This window comes from Pteropus medius, unplaced genomic scaffold, assembly GCF_902729225.1.
Source record: "Pteropus medius unplaced genomic scaffold, Ma_sr-lr_union100, whole genome shotgun sequence".
Lineage (NCBI taxonomy): Eukaryota > Metazoa > Chordata > Mammalia > Chiroptera > Pteropodidae > Pteropus > Pteropus medius.
The window spans coordinates 9,129,846-9,147,094 of NW_024349803.1; the positions used below are offsets into that span (position 1 = coordinate 9,129,846).

A 17,249-nucleotide genomic window follows, 5' to 3' on the forward strand; every position below is an offset into this window, starting at 1 on the left:
GTGAGTGGCTGACAGACAAAATGGACTTCTGTTTCTTTTTGGTTTACTGGGTGGGTTTATTCACAATAGGGAACAAAGAAAGAACTCTTTGCCCCTGACCCCTTATAGGAGGCACAACTCTTGTTTAGAGATGCCTGTAAATTGAGGCTGATGACTCTCATTAATCATAAACAACGGATATAGAACACCCATTTTCCAGAATTCAGGCCACACTGGCTTCTACATTCAAATCCAAAATTTCAGAAACAAATCATCAATGGAAGCTAAAACCATTAAGCAGCAAGTTGGCATAAGCAGAATGTTAACAAAGTTCCAAATTTGATAAGGAAAATTGCAAAAGGAAAAGTACTTTTACAAAAAGATTCAACAGTCACTACCTTAAACAAGTGACCAATCTTATTTAGCATCATTAATAAGTGGACAACCTAACATGTGCTACCTATTATGACACAAAGTGAAGTACTCAGCATCTCCTATGAAATTTTCTTGCAAAAATGTGTCACTGTAATTTAATGAAGTCATCAGACCTAACCTTCAGTTACAAAATACAGGAGTTATAGAAATAAATGATACAACGAGGAAAAAAATCAGAGAAATAAAAATGTGGGATATTTTATAAAGACAACTAGGTTGCTGTCATCTAAAATTTACTGCCATATAATGAAAAAAAAAAAAAAGCAAAGGAACTGTTTCTTATTTTGAAAAAGTCCTAAAACACAACAATCAAATGCAATGTATAAATCAGTGTGCTTTAGCCAAACTTGCTTCTTTGTGCTCTACGAAATACTCTAAGTATGCTTCTACCTCTGGGGCATGTGCCCTTGTAGTCTTTCCCCGCAGATATATAGATACACACTTACTCCATCACCTCCTTCAAGGCTTTACTCAAGGTCACATTCTTAGGTTTTCCTGACCTTCCTATTTAAAATAATCTTTCCACTCCCAATCTGTTTTCCCTTTCTGCTTTATTTTTCTGCACAGCTTTTACTGTCATTGTCATACTATAATATTTTGTCTATGTACTTTATTCATTGGCTTTCTCCCCCAACCTAAATGTAAACTCCACGAGAGCAGGGATTTTCCCTTGGTTTATTCAGTGCTATATTCTCAATGCATGGAATGTTTAACAGACACTCTAATATTTCTTGATCAAATGAATGAATCATCACATAAATGATTCTGTCAGAAATGGGTCTAAAGTAATCAGTAAGATATCTAAATAATTCCTATACATATTTTCTTCCTTAATCATAAATTTTGACAATTAATGTTTCCTTAGCCACAGACAGAGGAAAACACATAAAGTCAAAGCAGCAATGGAACTGCCAATATCACTCCTTTTAAATATGCCCTGCTCCAAATTGGTGTGAATTAGTTAAATGCTACTAAATTTAGAAATGCTACTAAATGTCTGGCCCCTACTCTCATCTATGGATCTTCACGAATACTTTATATAAAGTGGTAAATAACCAATGGGTTTATAAGAAAAAAAATGTTTACAAAATCCAAGATACTGATTACCTCTTAGGAGAAGCTCTGGAATGGGAGAGTGAAGGAGCACAAAGGTATTTCAGCAGTATTAGTAATATTTGAGTTTTTTTTTTTTTTTTAATGCCTACTGCACCTGGTCTTCCCAGGTGGTCTCCTATCCAAGTACTAACCAGGCCTGACCCTGCTTAGCTTCCAAGATCAGACATCAGGGCTTGTTCAGGATAGCATGGCTGTAGACCATGGACCGTGGCTCCACTGGGGTGCGAATCCAAGGGCCTTCTGTGTGTAAAGCAGACATGCTGACCGCTACACTATGGAACCATGTCCTAATATTTGAGACCTTAAATTGGGGATGGCAGACTTACACAGCCTACTTGTGCTAAATATATTCCTTTGTATGTATCAAATGACATGTAATCTTAAAAAATGGCTGCATTGAAAAGTGCTTGAAACTATCCACATTATCCCCCTTGAGGATAACAAGTTCCTAAAGTCACTAGAAGAAATTCCGAATTCTGGAGTAGCATTATCTAACTTATTACAACGTTATAGTTAGTGTTTAAGATGTAAAATCCTGTCTGTGAATTTACATACTACAGTTATTAGAAGTGTTTCATTTTAATTTTTCCTCAAAGTCAGAAGGCATAAAAACTGAGTTGAGGAACACAGAAAAGTATATATACTTACCCTTGAAAAGATTCAGTGGAAATCATATTTATAAAAGAAAACTATAAGTAACCTAAATAAAATTTATCCTTAAAGTTTTGATTTTAAGTTCTATCATACATTTAAACACCAAAAATAATCATAAAGATATTTACACAGATTTTGGCTGACTGCCATAATACAATTAAAGAGAAATTGCTCTTTACTATAAGACCTCAGCTAATTAAGTCTAAGCTAACTCTTCCAATTCTGGCAAAACCTCAGACTTTTAAAGTATCAAGAAATTCAACTGGCCCATAAACACACATGTATACCAATTAAGAAATAATATAAAAATACATTTGGAAAGAACAATTCTACAAGTCAATGCTATAAAAATTTTATTATAATTTTCAAAGCTGTATCTTACTCATCTCTGTATCTCTAGCATTTATCTAGGAAACTGTCTTATATGTTTAGGAGCAAAACAAACATTTAGGGGATGGCTTACTTATTAATATTAAATCCAATTTCCTTAGTCTAGTCTACAAGGTTATTATTCACTCTATCCAGATTTGTATCTCTCTGTTCTCTCTTATACATCCTAAACTCCATTTTCCCTACAAACTCCTTCCTAGTTTTCCTGGTGAATTTTTATTTATCTTTAAAACCTAGTTTTAGGACAAAATAATTTGTGAGGCCCTCACCCCCTCAGATAATTAACTCATCCTCTGGGTTCTCAATGGGCCTTCTATTTTTTAAGTATTGAACTTGTCAAGGTATTACTGCTATTAGTATATAAAGCTCTCTCCCCATTTAGAACACAAACTCACTGTCTAGAGTTATAATTTTATCGATCTCTAAATATATAGTTCCTAAGTAAAAGATGACATATATTAAACGTAGTGTTCCATAAATGTTTATTGAACAAACACAAAAATAAACTAATCTCATATAAATAAGTCTACAAGACCGAATAGTTCATTCACTTAAAACCTGCCAAAATAAAAAGTAATAAATACAATGAATAAAAAAGATATAGAATTTTTAATATCTGGCTTTAGTAGGTCTTAATAATTATTAAATTATGTTACAAAATATAAATGTGATTCATTTATATCATTAGAGAGTCATATTTTGTAGATGTTTTAAAGCTGAAGGATAGAAATATTTAAATTACCAGGCTGTAATTATAACTTCAACATATAGTTGATCATGACTAATCCAGATGGGGATTTAATCTAGTACCTATGATAAAAACATTATTCTTGAGTCATACTTTGGCTTATGAATATCTCATTAAAATATTTCTCATGAGTGTGGATGATCTGACAATGCAATGGGGAATACTTTAACTCAATCCCAAAAGACTTAATATAAATTAATAGACTATAACTGGTCCCTCTAAAAAACACTAGTTTAATTCCATAACTTGTTCCATCAGTCATAAGGCACTCACAATAAAAATAGCTAGAAATTTATTTTATTACCCAAGATGTACAAATGGAAAGAGCACAACTATTATGTGAGGACTATTTCCCCAGCTATTTTAGAGTATACACTTGCCGTCATATACTAGGCAGAATAGGGTAATGGTTGAGTGCAAATTGTTCTACTCATTATTGTTCTGATTTGTATGACACATCTGTACATCATACAAATCAAACTTTCAAACTACTGATGTTTTGTATATCCAAGGGTCTTTAATATCCCTGTTAAAAACTCAGATAACAGTCATACAAAGATTAGAAATGCTTAATTGAGCTATGGAAAGAATGACTTCCTTCAACTGAAATCCTGATTGAAGATAATTCCAGATGAGGATCATGCCTAAGACTCACTTCCCTGGGACCTTCTTGTTGCTCCAATGTGGCCATTGTCCCTATGACTGTGGCATCTTCTACAATAACATCTCATCCTTCACTATGTAAGACAGGACACACTGGGAATGGGCTTTCCCGGCAACGAGGGACCAAATATTCCTGACAGATCTATGCCAGATTCAAGGAAAGATCTTGATCAAAAGAGGAAAATGTAAAACAAAATTTCTAAAAGGAAATCAACTAATATCAGTAGGCCCTAAAATGGAGACAGGAAGCTAATAAGGAAGTGGGGCCTATGACGACTATGCAGCCTATACACATCTAGTACCTCAGTTCAGAGCTGCTAATAAGTTGCTAAACCTGTGGTTAAATTCAGCTCAAGGCTGAAACATAAACATCCTGGAACAATGACAGCTACATGGACACATATAGACTTTACCTCTTAAGAGTTTTTGCCTCCCTCATCTGCATACTAGAAATGACTGACCGTATTAATTTAGCTAGCTAGCTATCCTTGGTGTGCATAAAAAAATTAAATTTTGTGGTTTATTTTAATAATATTTATAATTTTTCAATTATAGTTGGTATACAATATTATTTTAGTTTTAGGTGTACAACATAGTGATAAGACATTTATTTAACTCACGAGGTGATCATCCCAATAAATCTACTATCCCTCTGACACCATGCATGGTTATTACAATATTATTGTCTATATTCTTTATGTTATACTTTATATCTCCATGACTATTTTTTAACTACCAATTTGTACTTCTTAAAAAGGCTGACAGTCTTAAGGGAGCTCCCTTGTAGGTAACTAATTGCTTTTCTCTTGATGCTTTTAAGATTCTCTCCTTGTATTTAACCTCTGGTATTTTAATTATGATGTGTCTTGGTGTGGGCCTCTTTGAGTTCATCTTGTTTAGGACTCTCTGAACTTCCCGGGCTTGTATGTCTATTTCCTTCACCAAAGTAGGGAAGTTTTCCATCATCATTTCTTCAAAAAGGCTTCCAATTCCTGGCTTTCTCTTCTCCTTCGGATACCCCTATGATGCAATGTTATTATGCTTGATGTTGACCAGAGACTCCTTAAACTATCTTCATTTTTGGATTCATTTTTCTTGTTTCTGTTCTGATGGGGTGTCCTCCACTACCCCATCCTCTAAATTGCTGATTTGATCATCTGCTTTGTCCAATATGTTGGTTCTCTCTAATGTACTCTTCATCTCAGATATTGTATTCTTCGTTTCTGACTGGTTCCCTTTTATGTTTTCCATCTCCATATTTACGTTTTCTATCTCTTTGTTAAAGTTCTCACTAAGTTCATTTCCTCTTCCCCTAAGTTTCTTGAGCATCCTTATAAACCAGTGTTTTAAACTCTGCATCTAGTAGATTGCTTGTCTCCATTTTATTGAGTTGTTTTTCTGGAGCTTTGTTCTGTTCTTTCATGTGAGACATGTTGTTTTGTCTCCCTATTTTGGCTGCCTCCCTGTGCCTGTTTCTATGAATTATGTATTAGGGCTTCTAAGTCTCCCAGTCTTAGCAGAGTGACTTTATGTAGTAAGTATGCTATGGGGCCCAGTGGCACAGTCCTGGAAGGGGTCCAGCTATAGGCCAAGTTTAGCCACAGGCTGTTCAACTCCGGGGCCACATGGTAAGAGACACCAAGGCATCCATGCAGCACTTATAGGTGCCTCAAGAGACCAAGAAAGGAACCAAGGCTGGCTGCTGTTAGTGCAGGGTTTGAGACTGCTTAGCAAGAGGTACTGGGTATGCTGAAGCCAGATGCAGCTTCTTCGGGTTTTGTGAGCCTTTGAGAGTTTAGGAAATTCCACAACAAGAGCCAAGACAGGCCATTTGTATGGAATAAACCGCTGGAAATGGCTTGGTTGGGCCTATAAGTTGGTAGAGGTGGAGTCTCCAAGAATCCTCTGGGCAGAGCGACCTGTGTTATATAGGCTGATGGTAACTGAGATACAACAGTGCCTGCATCTGCACGCTAGGAGGGAGGAGGGCTCAGCAAAGAAACAATGGATACTACTACCAGAACGTCTGTCCAAGAGAGAGCTGCCTCTCCAGCCTTCGCCCTGAAATCCGACAACCAGTGTCTCCCAGTGTATTCCTGGCACTCCTGGAGTAGCTGCCCCAGCACTGGAGCACAGAGTGAGTGATCTGTCAGCAAGTAAGTCTGAGTGCAGGCCCTTTAAGGGGAATGCCTACAACTCACACAGCCCTCCATCTCACTCAACCACAACCTCCATTGGTTTTCACAGACAGAGATTGTAGGGACTTTTCTTTCTGGTGCCAGAACTCAGTGCTGGGGAATTCAGCGTAGGGCTGGAAACACTCTCTCCTGAGGTGGGGGAGGAGGCTCTGCAGCCAAGATAACCCTCCCGATTCTCCATCAACATATGCAGCTGTGGGTCCAGGCTGTTTCCTGTCTCTGCCCCTCCTACCAGTTTGAGGTGACTTCTTATGTTTGTCCCTAGTTGTAGAGCTTCTGTTCAGCCAGACCTCAGGCAACTACCATTGATGGCCGTTCTGCAATTTTGCTAAAATTTTGGTGTGGTCGCGAGAGAAGGCATGCACAGCATCTACCTTCTATACTATCTTGATTGGTCTCTTAATTTTGGGGGATAAAATTAATTTTAGTTTATACAAGTATGGACTTAGGAGGCTAGATGGTCTGGGATCAATTCTAGGCTTTGCATTTACTGGTTGCGTTAGCTCACGTAAGTTTCTTTCCCTTTTACCTCAGCATTCCCATCTGTAAAATGGAGACAACAATAACAATAAATATGTTGAGGGTTAAATATATGTAAATTACTTACAATAGTGCCTGGCACACAGAAGTATTTGCTATTATTATTCAACATTTTCCCTCTTGTTTCCAGTAATTTGCATTGCAAGTATTATTTCCTCTTATACCTTTTCACATTACGACTTGATTACAACTTCTTGAGTCTTTAGGAGTTTTTCTACTTGATTATTTCCTTTGTCTTTTGGCATTTCTCATTTCCAACTTTGCTTCCTTTCTTTAATATTGTGTACCTTCCTCAACTTGATGCCATCTCCAAGGTGATACGCACAACACAAGACTAGGTGGTATATTTCAAGAGAATATAAGAAATTTTCTTTATTTTTAATTAAAAATAAAGAACAAATTGTTACTAATGTTTAATATACAGAATAAGCCTTGCATGGCCTCCCTAGGTCCACATTTCAGATTGTTTTGTGTCATAAATGGTATCTGAAGTATCTCAAATGAACAGTAAGAGGAGTTCAGTGCTCAAAGGGGTTGACATTAGAAATGGCAGTCTTCACTGGTTTGTTCACTTTGTAAGTTACATATGACCAAGTCAACGGATTTATGGTTTATACTATTTTTTAACTTTTCACAAACTAGAAACTCACAGATTTCTGGAGAAAAAGAAAAAAATCTTAATATGTAATAACAAATGAATAATAAATGTGGTGGCACTGACTTCCTGCACAAATTCTTCTTACATCACTATAAAAGTTAAAGTCAGGGCTTCCAGTCAAGATGGTGGAATATATAAAACACTGTGCTTGCCTCCTCACAACCACATCAAAATCACAAGTAAACTACAGAACAACCAACACTGGGATTTGCCCAAAGTCTAGGTAAACAGAAGGGGACATGCAGAAGAGGCCACCTCGAAACTGGTAGGAGGGTAAGAGATGTAAACTGGGCTGGTCTCACACCCATGTGTGGCAGGGGATATATCAACTGCAGAGGTCCTCTTGGAAAGGTGAGGGGTCCCAGCCCAACACTGGGCCCCTGAGTCTGAGGTTTCAGTACTAGGAAGAGAAGTCTACACAACTCCTGGCTGTAAAACCAGCAAAGATTTGGTTGAGTGATACAGAGAGTGGCTGGCATGCCAGGAGCTCCTCTTCAAGGACCTGCTATATAGACTTACTTGGAGAGAGCAAAGAACTGAAAACCTATTTGAAGAAATAAAGGAAATAGACATACAAGCCCAGGAAGTACAAAGTGTTCCAAAAAGATGAACTCAAAGAGGCCCATACCAAGATACATCATGGTTAAAATGCCAAAGGTTAAAGACAAAGAGAATCTGAAAAGCAGCAAGAGAAAAGCAATTAGTTACCTACAAGAGAGCTCCCATAAGACAGTCAGCTGATTTTTCAAGAGAAACTTTGCAGGCCAGAAGAGATTGGCAGGAAATATTCAAAGTGATGAAAAGCAAGATTCTACAACCAAGATTACCAGTAAAGCTATCATTTAAAATTAAAGGACAGATAAACGAGCTTCCCAAACCAGAAAACGCTAAAGGAGTTCACTACCACCAAAGCAGTATTACAAGAAATGTTAGAGAGATTTCTTTAAAAACAAGAAAAATAAGATTAAAAATATGAATAATAAAATGGCATTAACCACATATCTATCAACAACTACTTTAAATGTAAAGGGATTCATTGCTCCAATCAAAAGATAGGGTAGTAGAATGGAGAAGTAAACAAGACCCTTCTATATGTTGCCTACTGGAGACTCACTTCAGATTGAAAGACATACAGATTGAAAGTAAAGGGATTTTAAAAGATATTTCATGAAAATGAAAAATATAAAAAGCTGGCATATCAATACTTGTACCAGACAAGATATAATTTAAAACAAAGGGTATAACAAGAGACAAAGAAGGACTCAGTAATCTCACTTCTGGGTATTTATCCAAGAAACCCAAAATACTATTTCAAAGGGATATGTGAATCTGTATGTTTACTGCAGCATTATTTACAACAGCCAAGATACAGAGGCAACCTGGGTGTCCATCAATAGATGAATGGATAAAGAAGAGGTGTAACATATATAAAATAGAATATTACCTAGCTATAAAAAAGAATGAAATCTTGCCAGCTGCAATAATATAGATGGACCTGGAGGGTATTGTGGTGAGTGGAGTTAAGTCCAACAAAGACAAATGCCACAATATTTTAACTGCATGTAGAATCAAAAGAAGAAAATAAATGAACAAACAAAACAGAAACAAATTGATATAGAGAACATTTTGATGGTTGCCAGATTGGGAGGGGCTGGAAAAGGGGGAAGACGTTAAATATAAATTAGTATTTACAAAATGTCATGGGAATGTAAAATACAGTGTAAGGAATATAGTCAATAATATTGTAGCAACTATGAATTGTGTCAGATGGGTACTAGATTTATCAGGGTTATCACTTTGTAAGTTATATACTTGCCTAATTACCATGTTGTACACCTGAAACTAATTTAATATTGTATGCAAAATGTAATTGAAAAATAAAAACATTTAAAAAGTTAAAGCCATGATTATACAATGACATCTGAAAAGAAATTTAGTAGTATGTGTATTTAATACTATAAGATGCAAACTATACCGTAATATAATAAAGAAGGACTATACATACAATCTGTCTTCTGAATCACCAAGGGTGGAAATGAAAAAAACTTTTATTTATTTTTATCTATTATATATTTAGGAAATAGACTTAGTGCAATACTGAGAACATATGAAACAATCACCAGTCAGTTACTTCTTAAGCACTCTCTCTATAAGATAGGAACTCTAGTCTTTTGAGAAGGAGTTTGTGGAAGAGGGAGAGGGAAAGGAGACAATAATTTTATATACGAAACTGGCCTTACAGGTTTTCACTATTAAGAATACAGGCTGAAAAATATTTACTTTGGGAATCAAGATAATTTGAGCTTTCCTCTATCCTATCTTTGGTATTTCCTTAACATTTTTTCTCAGTTTGTATACTAGTTAGCCATATTTACATTTCTTAAAATTTTTAATTCTTTGATTAAAAATGCTCAAAGGGAAAAACAAATGAAATGTTCTATACTTAAGTTTAAATAAACAAATTCATATTAGAAACAAGAAAAGAAAAAGCTATTAAGTTGTAATCATTATAGAAAAGGACAAGACAAAAAATCTGTTCATAATTCTGAGAAACACAAAAAAATTAAAGAAGTGAAGGTACTAAGTGAACACATCAAACATGTTGTTTTGCAAAGGTTTCCCTACATAGATGTCACACTTAAAAATATGAGAACTATAAAAACTGAGCTTTGGGAAATATACTTAAGAGTATGGATTCTAATAGAGATGTGATTCTAATAATTTGGTGAAGAATTATTATTATATTTTGCTTTACTTCCCATCAGTAGGTTCCAATAGAAACCAAGTATATCTTTTAACTCTGAAGAGCTACAGACTGCTCTGGGAATTAATAAATTTTTAAATTAAGTTGATATTACAATTACAAATCACTTTTGGCTGTGTGCAAGTTTGTAGGGCTTCAAAAAAAATTATCTAATTACAAACATTATAACCAGTAAGGAAGAGAAGCTATAGTGTATTTTCACAGGCAACAACATACTCTTGAACTACCTTTTCTAAATTTAAAGACCTTGCATCTAATCTACTTCTAACCCATGTCGCCATTACTTTCCTTTGCTATAATACATTATTTTCATTCATTTAGCAAAATTTTAATGGCTATTCATTGTGAACTGGACATTGTTCTAGGATCTTGGGGTCCAATGATTCTTAACATTGAAGCTTTCAGAATTTTGCCACAAAATATAATTGATCAAAACTAACCTCCCTCCACTCCCAAAGGACTAAATGATCTATATAATATTTTGAAGGGAAAAACAAGAAAATACTGTATATTCAATAATATGCAAGCATTTAAATGCAGTTTCTTGAGTGTATATAGAAGAGCAAAAGAGCAATACATGCTAAAGTGACTGAAGATAAAATGAACAGCCTTATAAAACATCTAATATATAACTGTGCTTTAAACAAACACATTCTAATCATAATCAAAAGCTGTGTTAGCTGTACTAACAAAAAAAAATTAGAACGGCATCTGTTAAAAGTATTTGCTGATTAGGTCAGTAACCTTCAATATTGGGAGAAAAATATTTAAGAATATGAAATAAGTGCCTTTCAAAAATTTCATATGTCACATTTCACTTATTATCAGTTTTGGTAACAGTAAACTATTCATATAAAATTTTGGCTTTCTCTTTTTATTTCCCTTAGAAAAGTAGTTCTCAAACACTGCTGCACATTAAAATCATCTAGTGAGCTTAAAAAAAAAAATCTCTATACCCAGGTGCATGCCTTACAAATTAAATCAGAATGTCTGAGGGAAGTGGGAGCGAGCCAGGAGTCAGTAGTTTTTAAATATCCCCAGGTGATATTAATGCGCAGCAAAGTTTCGGAACTAGTGTCATAAACGCTTAAAATCATTCCGTCATGTGTTAGTGTCCTGAAGGTCCAAAATGCGTAATGCTTTTGAATCTGTAACCTGAATCACTTGTATTTCAAACATGGCAAGGTAGTTTAGTAGCTGGTCAGTAAACTTGCCACTTATACCGTAATCTGACTTTGTTATCTTCTATTTGCCACATATAAACTCACCAAGCAACAACAAAAAATATTTCTAATGACAAGTTGTCCCACAACAATGTTTCAGAATCTGATTTTTTAGTTACATAAGTTAATATAGTTATATTACATCATACCACAACAGAATCTTGGACAGCCGCTATAATCAAGAACATTATTTTTTCACCAGCAATACATATAGATATTTACACTGACTGGAATAAATAAAAATTGTAAATAGCTCCACGTTACTTGAGGCCAGGTTTTGCCACCAAATAAATTGCTAAAAAAAGTCTTTTGGAATTTCAGAGCTTTTTTGGATTACAGAAATGAAGACAATCGATTATGGAGCTACATATGCATGGATCACAATGTAAGGTCTCCCCTACTTCCCACGGAATGTGACTAAGTAGCCTGGAAGACACTGACAGAATGTTTCTGTAAAGGTGCACATGAAATATTTTGATGTGTGTTGCTAAAGTAAAGGAGAACACATGATGAAAAAGACATATATTGTGCAATGTGTGTTTGTGTGTGTGGTACTTTTTTTAATTAAAAATATGTACTACTGATAACAATAAAAAGCCTGAGTCCACTACACTGAAAGAGTGGCCATAGCAGAAAACCAATCTTTGTTGTTAGTGTTGAAAGTCAAGAAAAAGAAACATCTACAAGAAAAAAGAAAAACGACATCAAAAGGTGGAATGTTAAAACTGGAATAAATAGTGGCCTAAAGCATGGCATGAAATGAGTTCACTATAAATATAATACAGAAATAAAATCGTGAAAGTGTTTAACATACAATCTGTGTAAAACTACTTGAGTGAATACTTCAGTGAAAACGGAAAAGCATGCAGACTAGCAGAGAAAACATGTATTATAAACGTAAATCACAATATTCTCAGTGACATTTATGTTTTACTTACACATACACAGGTGTAGAGGTAAGATTCTCATAAAATAGTTTTGGGAGTTCTGAATTAAAGTTAACCAGGTTCTTTGCCAACAAGATTTTTAAGAACCTAAAATAATATCTTATTCTTTGATGCTCGCTAAGACAGGTATAATATGCACCTGCTCACAATTCTTTAACTTCAAATTCCTTTATTCTTTAAAGTATTTAACAGGACCAGCATTCCACAGAATGTGAAACCGTTGAAGATGTATTTGTAAATTTGGGGATTTTAGGAGGTCTTCAAAAATGAATGTCAAGAATCAACTTCTACCTCATACCACTAATTTTCTTATGCTTACCAGCCACCATTCAGTACTAACTCCATGCAATGTAATCAAATCCATAGAGATCATTAATTTTGGAATTACAGCATGAATTGTCACATACATGAGAAAATAGTATATCTTCTCTTATACTAAACACCAAATCAAAACAAAACTTACAATAAGTAACATTCCCACCATTAAAAAGTATAAATAGGCAATTTGTATAAATATCGAAATACTATATCTAAAATAAAACTTACAATAAGTAACATTCCCACCATTAAAAAGTATAAATAGGCAATTTGTATAAATATCGAAATACTATACCTCATCAAATTCTTCAGTCATTTTTCTGATGATTTCTGCATTCTGCATATTTCGAAACATCTCTATTCTCACTGTACCTGTGGGCCAACAAATTTTACAGTTAATCTTTTTCTATTCCATTCTAAACGTTAAATTTAATCTGACCAATGTTTAAAAAGTTTTATGCTTGGGTTTTTCTTCCTTCCACCAAACTCCTATCTATCCTAAAAAAATCTTTTAAGAATATCAAAGTTTTTTAGACATTTTAAAAACACTGAATAACCTGCAAATTAGATAAGTATAAGGAACAATATTGAGAGGTGTGTTGGGGAAGGAAAAGACAAAGACAAAACAATGAATTTATATTGTAAAGATAATTATATACTTAAATATATACTGGGCCTATCTAGACATATAGCTAGCTTACTTAGCCAGAAAAACATCCAAGTTATCTCCCTTCATGGCTCTTTAATGTTCTTTATTATCAAAATATTATTCTATAAATGAAAACTAAATCTTCCTTTCATAACACATTCTACTGAAATCTGTTTTCTCTGAACATAAAAAGTTGCTCAGTAACTTCTATATAAATATCAAATTGTCAAAGATAAAGTTAATCCCATTCTCATCTCATTCTTTCATACTATTTTTATCTTAGCTACTTTATTTTTATCTCAAATATGGTTATGTAAATAATATCATTCTAATAAGAGTGGTTTATACCAAAAACTTGTGTTAAAAATGAACATAATTTAAAGAAACTGAAATAATGTTTAAAATCAACCTTGAGAACTGTGGCCTAATAACAAAGTGGAGTTCAGTTTTACATGTATACATGTAAAATTTTCAAGTTAAAAATCACAAGAATAAGATTCAATGAATCAGTAAGAAAATAATTAATTTATAACCTCTGACAGGCTATCTGACAGTGATTGCCAGCTCCAATTCAAATCATATTTAGGAATATGAGAAAGAGCCTACAAAATGTACTGTACTCTCACAGGAAAGAGCATGAAGCAGAAAAGCCATTACAAGTCATCAAAATATGGTCTTAATTCAGAGTCCCAACAAAAAGTATAATGGCACATTTGGCACATAAAACTTAATTTGACTTAATTTTTACTAATCTGTAAAATGAGAAAAATGATGTTTGCCCTATCTTTTAATCAGAACCATTTTAAGCAGGTTTCAATTACTTGATATGTAGCTCTCTCATTTATTTTCAGGCTGCTGAATTTATTAAATACCGCCAACAGGGTTTCCCTATATCCAGCTGTAGAGATGAGAGAGTCTAGGTTGGGAGGCTCAGGTGAAAAAAATTATTTTTAAAGAGGGCTTCCACAACGTTCAATTTCCTAAACAAAATGAGAAACGTTTATATTGTAATTTTGTTTTTATGCCAAAAACTATTATAGACAGTATTTAACAATACTGAAGACAGGTTATTTATGCCCTATTATACAGCCTTTATTTTCAGATGATTTCTAAAAATTAAATTAACAGAAAACATTAAATTGCTAATTATAAATTATCTCAAGTAAAAGTAACTTTCTGTCAAACATTCTTAAAAATCACTCAAATTAAACAAAATTGTTAACTGTACAGTTGACCCTTAAACAACGTGAGGGTTAGGGGAACCAATGCCCCACAACGTTAAAAATCCACACATAACTTTTGACTCCCCAAAGTTTTATAGTCGTCCCTCCATATCCACAGGATACTGGTTCCAGAATTATGCTCTGAGACCCAACAGGGGATCACAAATACTGTTTTCCACTTGCAGTTGGTGAAATCCACAAATGTGAAACCCGGAGATATAAAGGGCCAACTGTGTATTTACTGGGGGAAAAAAATCTCTGTATAAGTGAATCTGAGCATTTCAAATCTGTGTTCTTCAAGGTCAACTGTATTTAACTTTGTTTGGGTAATGAACTATTTTCTCAATCTGAAATAGATTTCCATAGATAAAAAACATATAATTTTAGGGATTGTTTCAAGGTAGTCTTGATAATTAAAATCACATCCATAGGTACTCAACAAGAAGTAAAATTAGATTTTTAAGTTATTAAACCTGGGAAGAATTAGTTCTTCTTGGAGATGGAAATATTTTATATTTTGATTGGAATGTCAATACGTGTTTGTATACATTTGTCAGAAGTCATCAATCTGAACATTTGAAATATGTGAATTTTATTGTATGGAAATTGTATCTTGGTAAAGTTGATTTTAAAAAACTCAAAAAAAAGGACATCAACCTTTCTATTTTAGTAATAAGTTACATATGTCATTATTAAAATACTTCTAGTGCAAATAATGCTCAATGCTATTTCCATGATTGATATGGCAGTTTTCATATACAGTGGAGTCTTAATTGTAATTTCAATGGCCTAGTTATGTTAGTTCATAAAGAGAGGACTATTTTGCTGCATAAATTAAATGTTAAAAAATGAAAGGCAACAAAAGAAAAACTAGATTTAAGGCAATATGAAAAAAACAACCTCATACTCAGCATCTATAAAGGTGAGTACTGTACACAAATAACGATTACTAATAATATGAAATCAGATGTTTAAAGCCATAATTTTGAAATGAACAGAAGCTTGTTACACAGATTTTTTTTAAGAGGAAAATTCTTCAGTTGTCTTCATGATTATTCCAAAGATTAGCCTATTGACTTTGACTGTTCATTCTTCACCAGTTGGGTTCCACAATTCTGCTCAAACAGCTTCCTCACACCAATTATCTCCTAATTGTTAAATTAAACTGCACTTCCTTAGTAATACCCCATCTATTCTATTTGAAGTACTTGCTCATTAAATTGGATTCTAAAGGATTACATCCTTGTACTGTATTCTCCGATGACTTATTTTGAGTTCTTTCACTTACTTTTAGTCATTTACCTGAGTAGATTTAATGTCCAAAGTTCTGTACACATTCTTCTTTGTCTCTTTTTACATTTTCTTACTTGGAAATGGCCTTCCATCTAGCTCACCCACTAGAGCTAAGTAAGGCAGAGATCATTACTTATTAACCTTTGTATTTCCCCCAATTCCTTGAAAAATGCCCACTACCTTAAGCTTTTCTCTTCCTTTTAAGCTTTCTTCGATTAAAAAAAAAAAAAATCATGCTGTAACTCAAGACTGGTATTCAAATTAAAAATATAATCTCTCTTCACTATTAGATTCTTGGTTCTTAAGTATGCATATTTCTAATAGATTATCCTATTATGAATAATAAAGGTAAATTAAAGGTATGAAATAATTCAAATTCACAGAAACATAAATATCTGAAAACAATGGAAAAAAAATAAGGATTATCTTCCACTCTCTAAATACTAACAAGTTATTTTATCTGTGAGAATCCTGAAAGAATAAGTTACCTACGTACATATTTTATATTAAAAATAAAAGGTTGTTTGAGCAGGCCCTCCTGACAAAATTGTATAGTAAACATAAAGGAAAAACTTTCAAAACTGTCATTTTTAACTATGAATAATTCCAAGAAACAGAAGTAACAACAGAAAGCTATCATCAAGTTCTTGATTATTTAAATTATGTCAAACTGCTAGCGAGAGCATAACTTGATAAAATTTCTATGGTACACAATCTGGCAAATGTCTACCAAAATTACAAATTTTTGGCCTTGATACTGTACTTGTTGCAAAGCATCCATAAACTCACGTATGTACAAAATAATGAATGTCCAAGGTTATTCCCTGAAGCATTATTATCAATAGCAAAAAGAAACCTACATACTCAAAAAACAAGAACCCAATTAAATAAGTAAAAACAGCGATAATAATGGTAGTGTCAGCTAATTTGGGGTGCTCACTAGCTACCAGGCATTGTGCTGAATAATCCTTTGAAGTTAACACATTTAATCTTCACAACAACCCTATGAAGAATGTATTATTTCTCACCTACGTTATAGGTGAGGAAACTGAGGCACCCAGAGATTTAGCAACTTGCAAAAGGGGTTTCCCAGTAGCAGATCCATGGTCTACAAGCAGGTAGTCCTGGCTACAGGATCCACAACTAACCACTACTCTTTATTGACTCTTAGTCAATGGACTCCACACTCCATGGAACTGTCAAAAATTTAAAAAGCTGTCTATGATGGTTATCTTCCTACATAAAAAGGCTATATATATTTGATTATAGATGCATTAAAGTATTTTTGGAAAGATATGCAAATATTGGCAAACTGGTTGCTTCTGGGAAGGAGAAATATGTGGTTGAGTTTATGGGTGTAATGGAGACATTATATTGCATATCCATTTTGCATTTCCTGAAATTTGAACTATATGAACATATTACTCAAATAAAATAATACATTAAATAAA

At 33.9% G+C, this 17,249-nt stretch overlaps 1 protein-coding gene across 3 annotated transcripts in view; it reads right to left on the reverse strand.

The window, feature by feature from the left end:
• STAG1 (STAG1 cohesin complex component) overlaps positions 1-17,249 on the reverse strand; it is a 326,589-nt gene that overhangs the window by 155,903 nt on the left and 153,437 nt on the right. For all 3 annotated transcript variants that reach the window (XM_039837228.1, XM_039837229.1, XM_039837230.1), the window contains one exon: positions 12,929-13,005. In XM_039837228.1, the coding sequence (XP_039693162.1) occupies positions 12,929-13,005 (77 nt within the window). The remainder of the gene's footprint in view (positions 1-12,928; positions 13,006-17,249) is intronic.